The sequence below is a fragment of the Mytilus galloprovincialis genome, chromosome 14, assembly GCF_965363235.1.
Source record: "Mytilus galloprovincialis chromosome 14, xbMytGall1.hap1.1, whole genome shotgun sequence".
NCBI classification, from domain to species: domain Eukaryota; kingdom Metazoa; phylum Mollusca; class Bivalvia; order Mytilida; family Mytilidae; genus Mytilus; species Mytilus galloprovincialis.
In genome coordinates, this window is record NC_134851.1 from 20,750,401 (window position 1) to 20,770,931 (window position 20,531).

Sequence of the window (20,531 nt, forward strand, 5' to 3'; positions counted from 1 at the left end):
ATTTCCAACACTGATAATGCATATAAGTAATCAATATCTGTTTCTGTAAAGTATTTCGTGTACTTTACTTTATCAATTATTGTTTTTCTTTTAGACTGAATGATTTTTGTAAAGTTTTTCAGATTTTGATTATTTTTAAATAGTTAATTTGTTGCATTTTTTCACTAGAAATACACACAAGTTTCCAAAATATACGTACAAGTACGTAATTTTTTTTAGTAATATTAGCAGTCAAAATAACTTACTCAAGTAAACAACTCTTTAAAACAATACATAATTATTATTCATTATTTTTTGTTAATATTAATCGTTTTAAGTCAAAAACGTAATAGTAAATGTAACTCATTTCTTTTAATTTTTTTAGGGGGAATAAAATTGTAAAGCACTTATAATCCCCATAATTTTTCAAAATTACACCTTAATCTGTGTAAAGTTATTAAATTTCATATTTGTGGTACATGTAATATATAATTGAAACAAATCTGCACAAAAATAACTAAATTATTTTTGTACTACTGTTAAAAAATATGTGCAGCAATCCTGCATTTGCCATTTATTATTATTTGTTTAAAATTGGTAATCATTCTTCAATTAGTATATTTTTACTAAATGGATTGATTTGTGCATTTAACATTTATATTTTGCACTCTATTATTACCAAGTGTTAAGTAAATCGTTATTTTTTCTATATTCTCTATGTGTTAACATTTTACAGTTTAACAATTTTGTAAAATTGCTATATTGTGGGGCAAACAAGTGGTCTTACTTGACCCCCTCCTTTACCATTTGAAAAATCAACAAACATTTTTTGGGAAGAACATAATTTAGAAGCTTTAGTTGTATAAAATATATTTGGCAAATATCACAGAAATTCAAAAGATTCTTTAAAAAAAATACGAAAGATCTGGGTTTATAATGTATCAGTACCTAATAGGTTGATCAGCTAGGATTAAAAATATAAATCCAAGGAAAGAATTAAGCAACAAAACAGTCTGTAAAAATTGTTAACGTTATTCCATGCATTAAAAAAAGTTTTAAAACATTAACCTTTCAAAACTTAAAAATCATTACAAACTAATTGTTTTTTTTTTTTAATTGTACAATTGGACACGTCTGGGATTCACATCAATTGATAACGGACTAAGCCCGTAGGACACACAAGACAGATTGTTTACAAAACAAAGAAATATATTTCATTTGAAAAATGAAAAAAAATAATAATACAATATTTGGGAAGGAACAGAAGATAGAAGCTAAAGAAGTAAGAACAATATTTTAGAAATTTTCAAAATATGTTAAATAAAAAGTAATGAACGATGTGAGTTTATAATATATCAGTCCATTATGGATTGGTCAGCTAGCATTAAAAATACATATCCTAGGTAAAAATTAATCCACAAAAAAGTCCAAAAATTGATAACGTTATTACATGCATTAAAAAATAAGTTTTAAAAAATTCACCTTTCAGAATTTAAAAATCATTATAAAATAGTTGTATTTTATTATTCTGTAAGATCAATTCTCATCGTTATTTTATTTAACCATGCACACAATTGTTTAACAATTGCATACGTCTGGGATTCCCATCTATTGATAACGGACTAAGCACGTAGGACACACGAGATAGATTGTTTACAGAACTTTTTGTTAATGCTACTAAATGTAAGGGTTCATCGGTTGAATATAAAAGAAATGTCATCAATCATTCGTACAAAATAGACAAGTTATTTCCGAAAGATGTGACATTTAAATTACTAATATTATCTATGGTTATTTTAATTGCAATACCAATTATGCCTTTGCTTCATCTTAATCATTTAAACATGGATGTTAACAGTACTACTGTGAGCACTGAACGTTTTATGGACTGTGGAAATGATAGTGATTTCATATTAGGCAATCATACGTGTTCAAATCACAGCTATACGGATTATTATACAGATCTAAGTGTAAGTAAATCTTTTTATCTAAATATTTCGTATATGCACGTATTAGGCTTTAAAATTTAAATCAATGAAATATTATGTTGGACATCTGGTTTAAGGACATACGAAAGGTGGAAGGAGAGTGGGTATTCATTAAGACAGCTGAAGTTCTTTTAAAACAACAAAAAATCACTTTAGTATAATTTACAATTAATTCTAATCGTAAGACTTCTTGTAAAAAATAGTCTCCGATATTATTTCGTAATTCTATCTCATAGATTTTTTTCTATGCACAATAGTTATCTAAGGTACCAGGATTATAATTGAATACACCAGACGAACGTTTCGTCTGCATAAGACTCATCAGTGACAGATCTAAATAGTAATAAAGCCAAACAAGTAAAAAGTTAAAGAGCATTATGGACCCAAAATTTCTAAGGGTTTGGCAAAATACGGGTAAGGTAATTTATTCTTGCGATAAGAAAATTCTCATTTTAGTCGAAAAAGTTAAAGTTTTGTCAACAGGAAATTTATTAAAATGATCATATAATTAATATTCAAGTTAAAACCGAAGTGCTGATTACTGGGCTGGTGATACCCTCTGGGGACGAAGCGTCCACCAGCAGTGGCATCGACCTAGTGGTGTAAATAGTTATCAAAGGTACAAGGATTATAATTTAATATACCAGACGCTCGTTTCGGCTACATAAGACTCATCAGTGACACTCAGATCAAAATAGCTATAAAGCCAATTAAACAAGTATAAACTTGGAGAGCATTGAGGACCCAAAATTAAAAAAAGGTTTTGCCAAAATCGGTTAAGGTAATCTATTCAAAACTGTTTTTCAAGAACTATATATGCAAATTTTGATTATTAGCTGAAAAAATAGCACCGTGATCAATACCTTTTATTCTATTTTAGAAAAAAAAAACATAGTTAAATATTCATTTTGGAGAAGAATAAGAAAATTCTCTATGAGGAAATATTTACATGTACCGATGATACACACTTAAAATTGAGTTCTTTCAAGAGTTTAGTTTATGCAGTATTTTGTTACATCGTTATTAGTTTAAACATATTTATTTATAGTGGATTTGGAAACAAGTTTTGCAACTTATATTAATCCCTTTCCACTTTGCGGGTGCGAGTGCTGCCTTGTAGCGGCATTAGCCTGCTCTTTTTCGAAATCTACAAGGGTGTCTTTAACGTGCAAGAGATATACATCGTTATTAACATCCAAACAGCTTAACTAACAAATTTTGGATATTATTCTTGTTTTGACTACAAAAGAGATGATTTCAGATTCCCAATTTTGAACTTTCCATTTCTAAGAGAACTCCAATAAAAATTCAAAACGGAAAGTCCCTTAAAAATGTAAGTTCAAAAGCTAAAAAAATCAATGTAAATGGACAACAACTTTCATATTCCTGACTTGATGTGAATTGGTGCAGGAGTTTCTCTCTGTAGAAAAAGGTGGACTTGTAACGCTAAATTAGCCTCACACGTGTACGATAGTCGTAAACATTTTCATTTTTTTTTACAATAATGTGAAGGCAAACTATATAGGCATTACAAAATTTGCTAATTTGGAGTACTGCATTAAACATTGCGTTATATTTTAATTACTTCAAAATCAAACAAACAGCTATCTAAATAACATAAACATGGCATGCGGACACTGTATTGACAAAGCACATAAGCAAACATGAAATACAAATATACAAAAATGACCAAAGCATAATAACATTACGGTGGGATGTATTATTACCGAGTCACGCAAAGGGATATTACCACAAATGGACAAAATTTGAATCATTCCTTCGTAAAGTGCACGGACGCCATCACGAGTACGTTGTCCATAATTGAATATCCGTGTCACCTATGACAACGGATATGTTTTAATAGCAGAAACTACATTCTCGTCCCTTTTTCCATTTAAGCAATGACTGTAATATTTTTTTCTGTCTATGAAGAAATAACATAAAAAATTTGGTGCACACTGAATAATATGCGTAGTGGGTTATTTATCAGTGTGCACCACATTTTTATGTCATTTCGAATAGACAGAAAAAATATTACAGTCATTTCTTATAATTTAATTCTAAAATCCATTTTAAACCGTAGAAAACCATGAAAAAACGTTGATGACGTCACGGTCACATGATTAAATTATGTCTATGGGCTCATAACCAAATAATGTCAGCCAATTAGAAGACGCGTTACATCCAAAATAAAATTCTTTTGGTAAGGTTCGTGTTGTTCAATCTTTCTTTGTTGTATTTAGTGTACTGTATTAGTTATCTGTTGGTCTTTTTTAGCAATAGTGTTGTCATTTTATTCGGTCCTGTGACTTTGATCGTCCCAGTGGGACCTTTCGTCTTTCTTTTGTTCCTTGAGCTCACTTTAATAATGAAGGAGTAAGACAAATTGTTTGACTTTTTTATTTGAAATTTGTGTTCGACACAATAATTAATTGTGTTTACTAAATATCAAATCTTTTTATAAGATCCTATACATAATTAACATGAAGTATTTATTAAATAGATATAGGAAGATGTGGTGTGCGTGCCAATGAGACAACTCTCCATCCAAATTACAATTTAAAAAAAAAGTAAACAATTATAGGTCAATGTACGGCCTTCAAAACGGAGCCTTGGCTCACACCGAACAACAAGCAATAAAGGGACCCAAAATTACTAGTGTAAAACCATTCAAATGCGAAAACCAACGGTCAAATCTAAAAAAAAATGTTTTGATTGATAATTTCAGTTGATATATAATTGACTTTATCTACAAAAGTGCATCAAGTTTTAATTTATGACAACAACGGTAAAAGCACCTGACGATAGTTATTGTGTCCCCATAGATACATTTTAATTGGGCAACTTCATTATCATGATTATAAACATTATATGTTCAGATCTTTTTGTTCATTGTAATTATGAACAGGCCTAACATATAATGAGTTACACAGTATGCAGTTGTCCTAATACGAGAATTTATCGGGTCAATAAAATTCATATTGGAAGAGGCGAAGCCAAACTCGATATAAATTTAATTGACCCCGATAAATTCCGTATTAGGACAATTGAACACTGTGTAACGAATTTATCCTGATTTTATTATAATACATATCATTAAATTTCAAATTCAATTTAAGAACAATATAAACAAATATATTTTAGATATCTAATCTAAAACTGTGAAAAATTAAAATATTATGACTATAAAGAAATTCAATTTAAAAAAAAAATATTACGGTCAATGGTATAACGGAGATAATTTCTATTGACGAAATAAATAGGGGAGTTGACGTGATAAAAAAATGTACTGAAATTTATTAGGACAATATCAGCCAATCAAATTGCGAGAAATTACTCTAAATCAGGATAAAAACATTTATTTCTCTGACACAATTCCAATGCCATACTTATCCTGTCTGTATACTTAAATGCCATGTGTATATTGAAACACAAACTTTTAATTTAAGCAATTCGATGTTAAAAAGATAAGAAAACACTTTAATATCACTTTATCATGTTAATATTGCAATGTTCTCATGAATAATTCCTATTTCCTAGTTGTGATGAAAATACACCTATTTAATCGGTAACAATTAAATTAATTTAAAATTGTTATGTAATCGATTACATTCAAAGGGCATTGTACTTTTAATTAAAATAATTACTTTTCACAGTAATCTGCCTTATCCCTAATAACATTGTACAGAGAAAACATTTTAGTCAAAAGTTTACTGTATTTTATTTTTATACATCGATCATTAAGAGAGACCCCCAAACATTAAATAGGAAAATCATTTTTAAGGACAGTATACCGATTTCAACAAACAATACATGTATACGCAATGTGTAATATCTAGATGGTAAAAAGTCTTCTGACGCTACAAAAGGCAAATACCTGTCAACTCCACCATTTCTTAAAATTACGTAAATATTACAATCTGACATACGACAGTTATCGACGAGGTTTCTAAACGTTAGGTGGTTCTGTGGTTTGAGACCCAACTTATTGTCAAAGCCGTATATTCAGATAAACTATAATGGACTATTGGTTGCATGTCTTCTTTCCAAACAGTAACCCTCTATCAGAAATATATTACTCTACACATAAGTACTTGTGGAATGTTAATTCAGAAACATTGATATATGACCAATGTAAAATGTAGCATCATTTGAGCAGACTGTTTACGTTAAGGATGTACTCCTCTGAGGAGCAAAACAATTCTAGAATTAAACTTTTTTTCTTTACCTGATTTTTGGGTTTGAGATGACTGTTTAAAGATAATTGGTAAAGAAAAAATCATACGGGGTGCACTTCTCTTTATGCTACGGCCCTTTGAAAGTACCCAATTTTGAACATTTTCTCAGTTTTCATAATTTATACCCATGTTTTAGCTATTATTATGAAAAATATCACAGTTCCACAATTAAACTTTGTTTCATACTTCCAAACAAGATGAAGTGGACCAATCTGAATCTTAACTTAAAAAAAATATAGGTAGGTGTTAACATGAGAATGTTTTATGATATTTTGATGCTTTTTCGTGTCAAATTTACCATGCTGTAAATTTGGTAAAGGGGTAAGTCCGGTAAAGGTCGATTTCGGCCTTAAATATCAGGTTGATCTGCCGAAAGATTTTGGACACTTTTTAAACACTTAAGTGTTTATTTCAGTTGATTCAATTGGTTTATGTGAAATATTTTAACTGATTTAGTCATTAAAATGGCCCTGATTCAAGCTTAAATATGAAAAATCTATCAAATATGCCCCAAAAAAATGTCACTTTTCAATTGGTTTTTGTCCAAAATGAAAGTGGCCGCATCCGTGTTTATCCTCAACCTTTATATATGTTATGTATTATCATCAAATACAACTTACATTTCAATATAATGATTGAACACAAATGCGACCACTTTCATTTAAAGCGGAAACCGTCTAAAATTTAAGTAAAATGATAAAATTGTGAAGATTTCAGTAATTAAGGATGACTTAATGATGCTAGTACCCGATATATGTGCATTGTGTTGTCAAAAACAGCCCATATTTATGTAGCAGAAGCATTCTTCTTTCCAATAAATAACTATAAGTTTACATTTTAACAATTTTGTAAAATTGTATATTTTGAGGCCAAAAAGGGGTCTTACTGGAATTACTCCTTTGTTGTTTTTCTCTGTTTTAAGAAGAAAATGCATATTATTTCAACTTTTTTGTTAATTGAAATAATACATTTCTAAGAAATTTGAAAAGAAAAAAGTAATATGGGATGGATACCTTCCTGGTAAAATCATGTCCTGTACCTCTAAACCATTTTCACAAAATTTTGGCTAAAATAACTGATTTGATTGGTAAAAAAGTTAAAAACTAATTACTAAAAAAAATTTTGTTGTAACTTCACACATTTTTCACAGAGTTTAGTTTGATTATAACATTATAAAAAATCACTGATATTTTCCACTTGCATCACATGTTTTGGAAATAATTCCATAACGAGTTTTCAACGAGACTGAAACGTCAGAAGAATACATCCTTAAGTTATCAACCTATATTTGGTTATTGGATAATCATTGAATCTGATGCATGTTCTACAAGTTAATGACAAAAAAAGAAAGGTATTATATGGCTTGTTCGATATGCCTTTTATTCAAATATCTCAAAATAGTTTCGTACCTGAAAGTGAATCATTGTATGACATCCTGCATTGTCCGATTTCTATTTTCGCCTACATTGTAAATTAAGTTGGAAATATTGAATATTAGTTATGTCATGTGTGTTGTCAAATAATTTTTAGATTGTCATTACGTAATAGGAATCGTTAGCTTAGTGTCATATGAAACCGCGATTTAAAAAATGATGCATATGTTTTTTTTAATATCTGAAAGAATAGTTTTCGTTATAAAACCTATATATAAACCTGAATATATATATTTTTCTTAAGAAAATTCTTTGATTTGTCAACATTTAGATAAAGTTTTTTTAATTGCTCGCTTCCAAGAAGCAATTCGCCGACATATTTTCCGTATGCAAAGTGACCTTAGCGTGACAATCGGTAAACTTAGGCTTCAAAACACGACAAATAATTAGCCATATTTTCACTTCATAATAGACACAGAGAGAAAAAAAATACGATTGTACGATATGTTAACGTACAAAATGATAAAATCATGCACAGAAGACTAAGTTTATGATAAATACATGCATCGGTTCAAGAATTGAATAAATATTAATTTTCACCGGTCATTTGTTTCCTATGATTTTAAAAAAGACAGAACCTTGTTATCAAATAAGAAAAGAGGGACGAAAGATACCAAAGGGATAGTCAAACTCATAAATCTAAAACAAACTGACAACGCAATGGCTAAAAATGAAAAGGACAAACAAACAACAGCACACACGACACAACATAGAAAACTAAAGAATAAACAACACGAACCCCACCAAAAAACTAGGGGTGATCTCAGGTGCTCCTGAAGGGTAAGCAGATCCTGTTCCACATGTGGCACCCGTCGTGTTGCTTATGTGATAACAAATCCGGTAAATAGTCTAACTCGGTAGGTCACATTCATGAAAGGGAAGGGAATGGTAGTTACGACGTAAGGAACATATCCGATATCATTTGTGAAACGGTTATTCCATAACGGTCAACCAACTCGTGATGGCGTCCGTAAAATTTACGAAGAGATGATTTCAACTTCACCATTTGGAACTCTTGGTTTAATACGGGAACATCGTATCAATTGGGAGATATATACCCCGTATGCAGGTGCTGCTGGAATGTTGCTACTTAGAAATGGAAAGTTCACAATTGGAAAGCTGAAATCATCTCTTTTGTCGTAAAGTTTTGTTTTCAACCGACCCTCATTGTCAATTTCTAGATGTAAGGCAAAATTTGAGGCTTACTTAACTGTATCTGTAGTATCCTTTATCTCTAGCTCGATTGGATAGATGCGTTCCACATAGTCACCAAATTTTGAATTATTTAGTGAAAGAACCATATCTATGTAGCGAAAAGTAGAGTTAAAGGATATTGCTAACTTCTTATCTTTCTTTCTAAGAAGTTCCTGCATGACGTCAGCCTCATAATAATAAAGAAACAAGTCGACAAGTAGAGGGGCACAGTTTGTTCCCATTGGAATGCCGACAGTCTGTTGAAAAACACGTCCTCCGAACGTAACAAACATGTTGTCAATCAAGAAATCAAACATCTTGATAATATCAGTTTCAGAGAATATTTTGTTTGAATCAGAGTGATACTTTACAAAGTAGGATTTATCCTTCCCTAAGACAAGATACTTGTATCTACGTTGGCCATTCTTTTTTACGAAGCAAAGCAGTACCAACTCTTTCAATTTGTCTTTGGAATGTGGAATACTAGTGTAAAGAGTAGAAAAGTCAAATGTTTTAATACTGTTACAAGATGAAAGAGAGTTATGTACTCTGAAAGATCTTTGGAATTTTTAAGTATCCACATCTGACTCACGCCCCCTCTAGAATAGGCAGTTTCACAATACCTTTGAAGCCCGTCTTTGATTGCTGATAAAATAGATGTTAATAATTTCGAAAGAGGTTTCGTGGAGCAGTTGGAAAACCCAGCAATATATCGTTGTTATAAGAGTGTAATGTGCTTACCGATGATACTATTGTCTTCATAAACTAATGAATTTAAAATTATTATGATAAAGTCTATATTTGGTTGCAAAAAAGTCAATTCTGCCAAATGTGTTACAGTTTCCGGAACAAATTGATATTTATGAACCAATTTATTATTTTTTCGATGTGTTTTTATTTTGTAGTCATTGTATAGTTCCCTGAAATGGATAGCACTGTGTCTCCTTATTGGTATCTTGTCGATGAACATTATAGTGATATCTCTTTTATTCGCCAGCAAACGGAAGTCGAGAATGGGATTTTTTGTCAAGAACTTAGCATTTTCAGGTAAACATATTAATCTTTGTTTTAGATCAACAGTTTGTTATGAAAATTATCATATAATCAATGAAAGTATTCGATGCACGTAGGACGTACGTCCGGTTTATCAAATGTATAGTGTAAAACAATGTTGCGATGAAAAATAGTCATATCAGTTTAAACAAGTAAGATGATACCAAAAACGAATTAAAAGTCGATTAATTTAACTATGCAGATTAGAAATTACTAAATATAAATGATAACTTGAACTTTTGTCCACAAAAAGTACATAGAAAATTGTCATATTAAACATAATGAAACTCATCATCAATTGGTTTACTTCAATAAAAACAATAAAAAAAACTACAGACCGAATAAAATTAAAATCAAGAATAAACGGCAGGACACATTCAAATGAAATACAACGCAGAAAGGATTGCGCAGCATACACCAGTCATAAATTAGAAAAAAACAGGAATTATCTGCATTACATAGACATTATCTTTTATACAGATAATGTTATTTAATGACCAGTACACGGACGATACCCCTTATTTGGTTCGTATGGGTATGACTGCTGTACCCATATTTTGACTATTTTCATTTACTTTGTCTTTTTGGTTCACACATCGTTGTAAATATAACCGAATTTTATAAGACTGTCGTACAAGTGAGAGGTGTAGCGCTATAAAACCAGGTTCAATCCACTATTTTCTACATTTGAAAATGCCTGTACCAAGTGAGAAAGATTATAGTTTTTGTCCATTGGTTTTTGATGTGTTTTGTCAATTGATTTTGCCATGTAATTAAGGACTTTCCGATTGAATTTTCCTCGGAATTCGGTATTCAGAATTCAAGTATTCAATTGTGTTACTTTTTTATTTACAACGGTAGTATGTTCTTTTTTACTTACACCATTTCGAAACGGTGTTATACTTTTATCAGTCAAAGAATGCAACTATTGTTTTAATTTAGTGTACTTATAACGTCCAAAATACTTGTATCGGCTTTGCTTCGATGGATGAAGAATTCTTACGTCGTGTATGTTTATCGTAAAACGTAAAATAATGAAAATACCGAACTCAGAGGAAAATTCTAAACCAAAAAACTCAACGCAAATTGGAAAATCAAAAGGTCGAAAAAGTTATAAAACTATTGCACTGTCTGAAGGACATCAGAAGAAATTATTTTCTCATCGTTTGAATTTAATATTGTTATCACTTTGGTGTATTTCAAATATCGGGTTGATGCTGATATTTTTGTCATGGCGTTGTCAGTTTCTTTGCGACCCTCTCTCTCTCTCTCTCTCTCTCTCTCTCTCTCTCTCTCTCTCTCTCTCTCTCTCTCTCTCTCTCTCTCTCTCTCTCTCTCTCTGTGTCTCTCTCTCTCGTAGATTTTAGGTTCCTTGTCTTTCCTCTTTACCTTCACATCTATTATCATATTATCTATTATTGTTATATGATTTATTTACTGTAAATACTGTTTGCCTTTTGTATTGTTTTATGTGTTTTATGAAATTAGATAAACCTTATTTTGGGGTCTCAACATAAATCGAAAATTACTTCCCAAAAACAGTAAGGGTGCACCGAAAATGTATTATAAGTTTATAAATATTATTCCGATTCGTGAACGTTCAAAAGTAGTGCAGTTGTCTTTATTAAGCCTTTGCTATCCTTTCATGGGGAAAATAGATTAATCAGTAGTGGGTTGTCATTTGTACTCAAAATTATTAATCACAAATTAACATGTGTTTTTCCATTGTGAAAACAATTTCAAGGCTTAAATCATAATATTATTTAATAAAAAATCTCGTACATATATTGTAATAGTGTATTGGCTGGACATATCAACAATATAAGGCTGGGTTTATAAACGCGGAACTGTGAGGCTCTGTTGGGCTTTTTCACCATCACGGACCGAATCCTTATATTGTTTATACGTCACGTCGATACAATATCATTGCCTTTATAGTGCAGTTTAGAAAAACACATTTACAGTAGTTGTATATTATGTTATTTATTTCATCTAAATATTGGAAAAAACTCCTTCAAAGGGGTTCATATCTGGCGAAGTAATATTATAACATAATCAAATGTAATATATATGTTGAAACCAATTCAAGGATGAACGAGTCCGTTTGAGTATGGACTAAAATATCAACAATACGCATATAACATAATGATTTTTAGGTTTAAAACAAACTGTAAAAGAAATAAGTTAGAGTCATTTCACACTTCGTTGTTTACATTGGAAACAAAAACAGGTTGAATAGGTTGTCATTAATAATTAAATATGGTATCAGGTAAGTGACTGTCAATGACATAGAAATGTACTGTCAACGCATTTTGGCTGCTAAAATAAAACGAGTGCAGTATAAAGATTATTTAAGTCACACTTCCTTTAATTTATCAGGGATATATATTTTGTAGATCTTGCAGTAGGATTATTCTTTTTATTACCAGAAACAACATTCAACTGGTTTGAGAAGGAATGGACAAAGTATTTTTGCTATATGTACTTTGGATATTTCTCGATGGTTGCTTACTATGCGTCCACTTTTTCTATTGTGGTTCTATCAGTAGATCGTCTGTATGTAATAATGAGACCAGTCTCGACTGTTTCGAACGGAAGAGTCTACAGATATGGACTAGCGCTATCAGCATGGATAATTGCATTGATTCTGGGAATTCATTATGCTGTCTATATCAAATTTTACGAAGACGATGGTAGCTGTGGTCATGAATTTGAGTATCCCAAGGTAGATGTTTAACTTGCACGTACTAAAGGATATACAAATGGAAAAGATAACTTTATATGAATAATTTGGTTAAATGTAACAAGCTGAGGATTCTTTTTTATTCGTTGATACCAAGGTTCGTGGTTTTCGTGGGTACATGTAAACCATGAATTCAAATGTTCAACGAATAAGGTATTTTAATAGACTGTTAAACGACGTTGACAAAACCTCGAAATTAATAATCCAGGAAAATGCAAGTTTTCTGCAATCCATGAAAATTGATACCCCCCCCCTCCCCCGAAAATAAATGAATCCCCTGTATCGTTTTCTGGTATATGAAACTAAAATAAAATGAATTATGTTTTTTTCCAGACAAAGTCAGGAATTAAGGGATCTCAAAGATGATTTAAGTGTATTGAAACTTAAGGGGGCTCGCGGGTCTAAATCAAATTTGTTTTCTAATATTGAATTTTGTTATATTTTTCTATAAAAGAACTTTATCTTATACTTAATAGAAAAATAAAATAAAAACATGGGGTCACCGTTTACTTACATTCACAATCTGGCTTCGAAAGAAGCACACATTTTCGTAAAGGCACTTTTTTCTGTTAACCTAATAGGAAAAATAGAGGTAATATCGAAATAAAACTTTATATAGAACTTTATTACAAAAATCGCTCAAATTTTACAAAAGTTTAGTTTAAGTACAGCTTATATGAAAATTATAATAAAAAATATAGGTCACCGTTGAGTTAAAAAAAACATATTTCAATTTAAATCCAAAAATGGCATTTTTGCACCAAAGGGAGATAATTTAGAGCTTTCTCAATGATATATACACGTTTTGATTTTTTTGAATTTTTTGTACCATATGACAAAGTAACAACTACTAAGGGTAATAAATAAAATTTGTAATGAAATTTTTTTTTCTGAAATTTGTATACTCCGAGCCTCCTTAATGAATGCCATCGTGAACAATAAACAAAACTCTATACTATAAACGCCCTGACATGATCAAAAGTCAAACAATTGAAATGTCAAACCTACCGTCGATTAACACTAAACGTCGAACGAAAACTTTGTCAGAATTGTTGTGTTACTAGTACAGTTAAGATAGTTATAATATTATATTATATCCAACACAAATTTTATAATCATCAATATAGAAGTCTATCAAATTATAATTTGGTTGCTTTTTTTATTTTGCAGGTAATTTTGTATGTTGACGTATTGGTTATGTTGGTATTACCTATATTTACCATAACAATTTGTTACATCTTGATTTTTGTCACTATCAGTCGTCGGCATCGAAGTGGATTTGTTGTCTCAAAACGGAAGCATAGCTCCACGAATGGTAAGTTAGACTTAATGCAAACACTGGAAAGTGGCAAGCCGCTAAACTTATGACAAGTCAGTGTCCTTGTCTAGCAGAGGCGACCAAACACTGTTACGGAATTTTATCTTAGTGATTACACAGGTATCTGACACATATGGTAATTTTTTTTAAGTTAAATCAATTACATTTTATTTCTAGAATAAGACACAAAGATCAAAAAGATAAATAAAAAATGTAAACATTAACAGTTAGTTAAGGTGTTCACTATAGACCACGATATGTGGCTAATAAACTGCAAACAATCAGTTGTAAAACCTGTATTTATTAATTCTAACAGAGTGTAAACACATTGTAAAAAAATGTTAATCAACAACAACAACGACCCCTTAAATAACCTTTTTTAACGTTTGAAATACGTTTTTATTAATTCTAAGTAGTTTCAGAAGTTACTTCTTAAAAGTGATATTCAAAGTCATCGACAGCCTTTTGAACAATTGAAATACTTGTAGGTCACCCTTGGAAAATGATTACATATTACCCTTCTTATTTCGAAAATGTTCTTTCACAAAGTTACTTTCTATTTCAGAGTCGGAGGGTGAAATCCAAGGGAAGGATAAAATAATAACTACAGCAAAAATCAAAACTATAAAACTACTTTTTGGTGTCGTAATAGGTAAGTGTACCATAAATACTTAAGTTGTTTACATCTTCGTAATTCAAACTCGGATTAAAATCATGCCACGTCTCGCTCTTATATTACATGTATTAGTAACAGAACAAAGTAATAAAAGATAAAAGATGGGCAAACTATACCAGAGAGACATTCAAACTCATTGATCGTAAACAAACTGAATACGATATAGCAAACAAAAAAAAAACAGACAGACAGACAAATATTAGTACACAAGACGCAACATAGAAAACTAAAGATAGCAACAGAAACCCAATCAAAAACTGGAGGTGATATCATGTGCTCCAGAAGGGTAAGCAGATCCTGCCCCACATGTGGCATTCTTTGTGTTGATCATGTAGTTATTACCAACACGGTGTAGGATAACTGGAATCACAAAATGCGTATTATAGTACAACAGACCACAATGACCATCAACCCAAAAGAAAATATTGACCTAAAATTAAAGACAAACAACAATGGACAACATACATGTTAAGATAGCTTTGCTTGATAGAGGCACAAAGTATTAAAACTTTCACAACATTTGTGTGCAAAATGACCCTTCTACTGTTCTTACCTTGACTATGTGTCAGTATAAAGGCAAAACTTAAAATGCCTTCTGTCAAGCGACCGCTTATTTAAACAGTACAATCAAAGACTGCACATACTATAGAAAAAAAGGAAGATAAGAACAAAATGTCACTTCATACATTTAACATTGTTGTTTCTTTCAAACGTTGGAAACTAAACGACTGGTCAACTTGAATGTCAGAATGATTTGTCTTAACGGTTTCACATCATCTTACGTTCCTATTATACCTTCCAAGCTAGCAAATTAAAATTTCATGTGGCGTGTCGTGATAAGTACAAGTTTAGCTAGAATATATTATCACACATGAAAGAGGGACGAAAGATACCAAAGATACAGTCAAACTCATAAATCTAAAACAACTGACAACGCCATGGCTAAAAATGAAAAAGACAAACAAACAACAGCACACACGACACAACATAGAAAACTAAAGAATAAGCAACACGAACCCCACAAAAAAACTAGGGGTGATCTCAGGTGCTCCGGAAGGATAAGGTATGTCATTTCGTAGTGTACGCGTGTTAAATCATGTAGACTAGTTTAAACTGTCGTACAGCTGGTACTTCGTGTGCAATGCGATGTAGAATCGATCAAAAAGTATATGTAATCACAAATTAACACGAAAAGCATGCACCTTATTTCACAATACTTAAACGTTTACTGTTTCAGAAATTGTTATAAAAAAGATTACAATTGATGAATTCTTAAAAGTCTTTTATATTTTTCAGCGTATATTTTGTGTTGGGCACCAATTACTGTGGCAGCATTTTTAAACCACTATGACGTTATTTCGGTGTCAGGCAGTGCTACTGAAAAGGTAGTATTTCAGGTGCTGTATTTGTTTGCACCGCTGAACAGTTTGATAAACCCAATGATTTTCCTTCTTTTTAATAGGAAGATGTTTGTTAGGAAAAGAAAAGTATTGTATGATTACAGTTCCAGACGGACTTCAATACCAATGAACTCACTAGGAACATCTCGGACTTCACTTTATAAATATTAAATCCATCTCTGGTTGATTTATTTACATTCCGGAATTTTAAAAGAAGGAAGAAAAGAATTAAAACAACAGGATACCATAGTTTATCTTATTGTTAACATAATTGCTACATTTAGTTGCAATATTTTGTATTTATAAAAACTATTGATGGATCATATTGATCTTAGTGGCCATCGTTTTCATATGCAGATCGAATAACTTTATGTTGTCCCAATCATTTAATTAATTGTTGAAAAGATCCTAAAGATTGTTATAAGTATAAGTGTTTTGTGGAAGAAAAGTACATGTCTCGATATATATATATCGAGACATGTACTTTTCTTCCACAAAACACTTATACTTATAATCAACAAATCACATTTACGAAGTCGTTTTATTTTATCTAATATTAAAATGGTAGCTAAAAGTTCAATGCTTATTTGTAATCAATAATATCTATTCAATTTGATATTATTGTTCAATTTACAGTTAACAATCCCTCATATAAACTACATTTATTAAAATATATCTTATCACATTTATTTGTTGTTTAAATGACATGTGCCAATTGATAAGTTTGATGCAATTGGTGAATAAAACTATTTTTTAATTATAAATAAGTCTCATTTAGATAATAGTTATACTCAAAGCTTCTTTTTCATTGTTCAAAAGCAGAAGTAAGTTTATATGTTTGAAATCGACTACAAATCTGCAACTATATATTGCTTTTGACAATACTTTGATCAATATATTTTTTAAAGAAACAAACATATCGTCCAATATGATTTGATTATTTAGTATTAAGGAAGTCGTTTCATTCTAAAAGAATCACGGCATAAAAACATGCAACAGAGTACTAGTTTATTGGAAATGGCGGGGTTGTTTTTCTACAGAAGAATTTTAAACAGATTTTACCACAGGATAGCATTGTTTTCTATTGTACAAAGGGTTTCTACATATGTATGATTATGAGTTTATGTCGTGTTTATAAAATACTATCCCTTGTTTTAAAAAGTAAAATCACAAAAATACTGAAATTCAAAACGGAAAGTCTCTAATCAAATGGCAAAATCAAAAAATCAAACACATCGAACGAATGAATGACAACTGTCAGATTTAATTTTCAGATAAAATATTTTAAATTTTCATGCACTTTTTCAAAATAAATGTTTAATACGTACTTTTCATCTGGTCATGATATATAAATCTACATAACACGTATAAAAAAGAAGATGTATTATGATTGCCAATGAGACAACTGTCCACAAGAGACCAAAATGACACAGACATTAACAACTATACGTACGGCCTTCAACAATGAGCAAAGCAAATACCGCATAGTCAGCTATAAAAGGCCCCGATAAGACAATGTCAAACAATTCAAACGACAACTAGCGGCCTTATTTATATAGAAAAAAAATGAACAAAAAAAATATGTAACACATAAACAAACGACAACCACTGAATTACAGGCTCCTCATACATAAATAATATATCGATCATTCAAAATTACGAAGAATTCATTTTATCTAACATGTAAATGGTAGCGACAAATACAACGCACACATTTGTTAACCAGATAAGTTCTTTACAAAAATATTTCCAAACGCAGTTTACTATCACTAGTATAACTACATCTATCAAAACCTATAATTACTACATTTATTTTTGGTTTACATGAAATGTTGCAATTGATAAGTTTTACACAGTTGGTGTTTTAAGTTTTATTGAATAATAGATTTGTAATTAAAGAATAATCTCATAAGGATGATAATAAACATCAAAGCTCCTTTTTCATTGTTCACAAGTAGAATCAATATTATATTATTGTGCAGTACTAACTTGTGATTAAATAACCTATAAAATGTACAAGTATAGAATAAGAATATCATTTGTTAATGAAAAAGGGTATATTAAAACTTTTGAAATTATGCATAATTGTTCAATATCTTTTGAAAAGAATCAAATAAATATAATAATAAAACAAATCTACTTTTTCATCGTTGCGTTAGTATGTAGAAAGTCGATTCTTTTTTATCAAATGATACCATAGTTATATGCAATAGAGAGTATAATACTTCTTTAAGACAAATTACGCAAAAAACTATTACGCAAACATGTTTTGCAGTAAATCAAAAGTTTTGATTTTTCTACCCACTAGACTGCAATATACACATTAATAGATTGGGAAACCAAATTAGTTTTCACCTATTTAAAATGAAAGAGAACAATTGAGATATTATAGTCCCTGAAGGACTACAATACCAATACTCACATTCAGACCATTCAGAACATACGGAACATCCGCACTAAGTAAATATTAAAACCAATTTTGGTTGATTTATTTCTTCTTCTTCTTCTTTATGTAGATCCCTCCAGCGTTAGAGTACTACCTAGCTATGTTCCCATAACGAAATAGTTTTTTAAATGTTAACATATTCACAAGTTATTCCAAATTTAAAATGTGGTTAAAAAAAATCTGCCACAAGAACGTTGCACATGCACAAAATTTATTAACAGAAAAGTATATATTACATACACGGATAACTCATACGTTGTCCAGGATACAAGTTCGATGAAAAAAGCAACGTCTACCGTGATAAAATCATGGCTCTGTTTTGGCTGTTGAATTTCTTTGATATAATTTATGTTTTAAAAGTCTTCGTTCATATGAGAGTCTAGTAGAGCAAGCCAGAAAAACTGCATTCCGAAGATGTTACGGATCGATATTTTCCAGCTAATGTTGACATCTCTGTTAAAGACGCTCGCGGGTATAAGTTTTTCAGAAAAAAATTAAACTTTTATTTTTCATTACAAATTTTATTTATTACCTTCAGTAGTTGTTACTTTATAATATGGTACAACAATCATTCAAAAAAATCAATTCCTATTGACCCAGGTCACTTTTAAAATGTTGATATAATTCTAAAAGCTCTAAATAATCTCCCCTTGGTGCAAAAATGCTATTTTTTGGCATTAAAATTGAAATATTTTTTTTAACTCATCGGTGACCTATATTTTTTATTGCTGTTTTCTCATACGCTGTACATAAACTACATAATTGTAAAATTTAAGCGATTTCTGTAATTTAGTTATTTTTTTATTTCGATATTACCGCTATTTCTCATATTAGTTCAACAGGAAAAAAGGACATTAACGAAAAGGTATGCTTCTTTCGAATGCAGGTTGTGAGCGTAAATAAACGGTGACCCCATTTTTTTATTTCATTTTTCTATTAAGGATAAGATAAAGTTCATTTGTAGAAAAATATAGCGAAATCCTATACTAAATAAAGAATTTCATTTAAACCCACGAGCCCCCTTAATAAGCAATGATATATTTTTGCGTTATACAAGTTAGTTCTACATTGTACTCAGATTCAAAAGTTTCAGGCTTATAAATGTGTTGTATATTAGAGGTAAGCAAGCAGATATTAATGCTCAGAGTAGTTAAGCATATAGATTACACTAAAGTTTTTAACGGCAACTATTATGCTATATATGATATATATCACATAGAAACATGGTGGTAAATATTGTCATTGGTGTCTTTATGGGGAGTAGTATGGAAATTTAAAAGTAAAAGAGACAATTTTTAGACAACAGAGTACTATTGTTTCATATTGATACTAGATTTTCTACTTTACATTGACATGAAATATTTTGTGTTTATAAAATACTTTTGATGGATCATATAGATCTGGAGGCTTTCATTTTCACAATAAGATTGATAACTTTCTCCTTTTTATAATTGTGTTATCAATTAGTGAAAAGATCTTATATATATCGAGACATATTATATTTGTCCCAAATAACATGTATCGTACTTATAATCAACAAATCACATTTATTAAGTCGCTTTTATTTTATCTAACATTAAGATGGTAGCTAAAGGTACAATACTTATAAGTAATCAATAATTTCTTTTCAATTTGATATTTTTTTAAACACAGTTTATAATCACTTAATAAATTATTACATTTATTAGAATATATCTTATTTCATTTATTAGTAGTTGAAATGGAATGTGACAATGAGAAGTTTGAAATAGTTAGTTATTTGAATTTTACTGATTCAGAATAAAAAAAAGTTTGTTTTTTTAAAGCTCATTTTTTGAATGGTAGTTATTATTAAAGCTATTTTTTTAATGTTAAAAAGCAGATGCAAGTTCATATGATTTGTATGCTTAAATATGGTATTTGCAACTGACTAAATATCTACAAATGTATATCGCTAATAACAATATTTGGACTAGCTCAATGTAGTTTTAAAGGAAGCAAACATTTCGTCCATTATGATTTGATTACCTAGTAATAAGGAAGTCGTACATTCTAAAAGAATCACGGCGTAGAAACGTGCAACA

At 30.3% G+C, this 20,531-nt stretch overlaps 1 protein-coding gene across 1 annotated transcript; it reads left to right on the forward strand.

Moving 5' to 3' along the window:
• The first annotated feature begins 1,745 nt into the window (after positions 1-1,745).
• On the forward strand, positions 1,746-16,372 carry LOC143059572 (mesotocin receptor-like). Its single transcript, XM_076233091.1, has 6 exons — positions 1,746-1,949; positions 9,738-9,879; positions 12,282-12,610; positions 13,799-13,943; positions 14,512-14,598; positions 15,919-16,372. Exons 1-6 carry the CDS (start codon positions 1,767-1,769, stop codon positions 16,191-16,193), a joined length of 1,161 nt encoding a protein of 386 aa, XP_076089206.1. The 5' UTR covers positions 1,746-1,766; the 3' UTR covers positions 16,194-16,372.
• Positions 16,373-20,531: the final 4,159 nt, after the last annotated feature.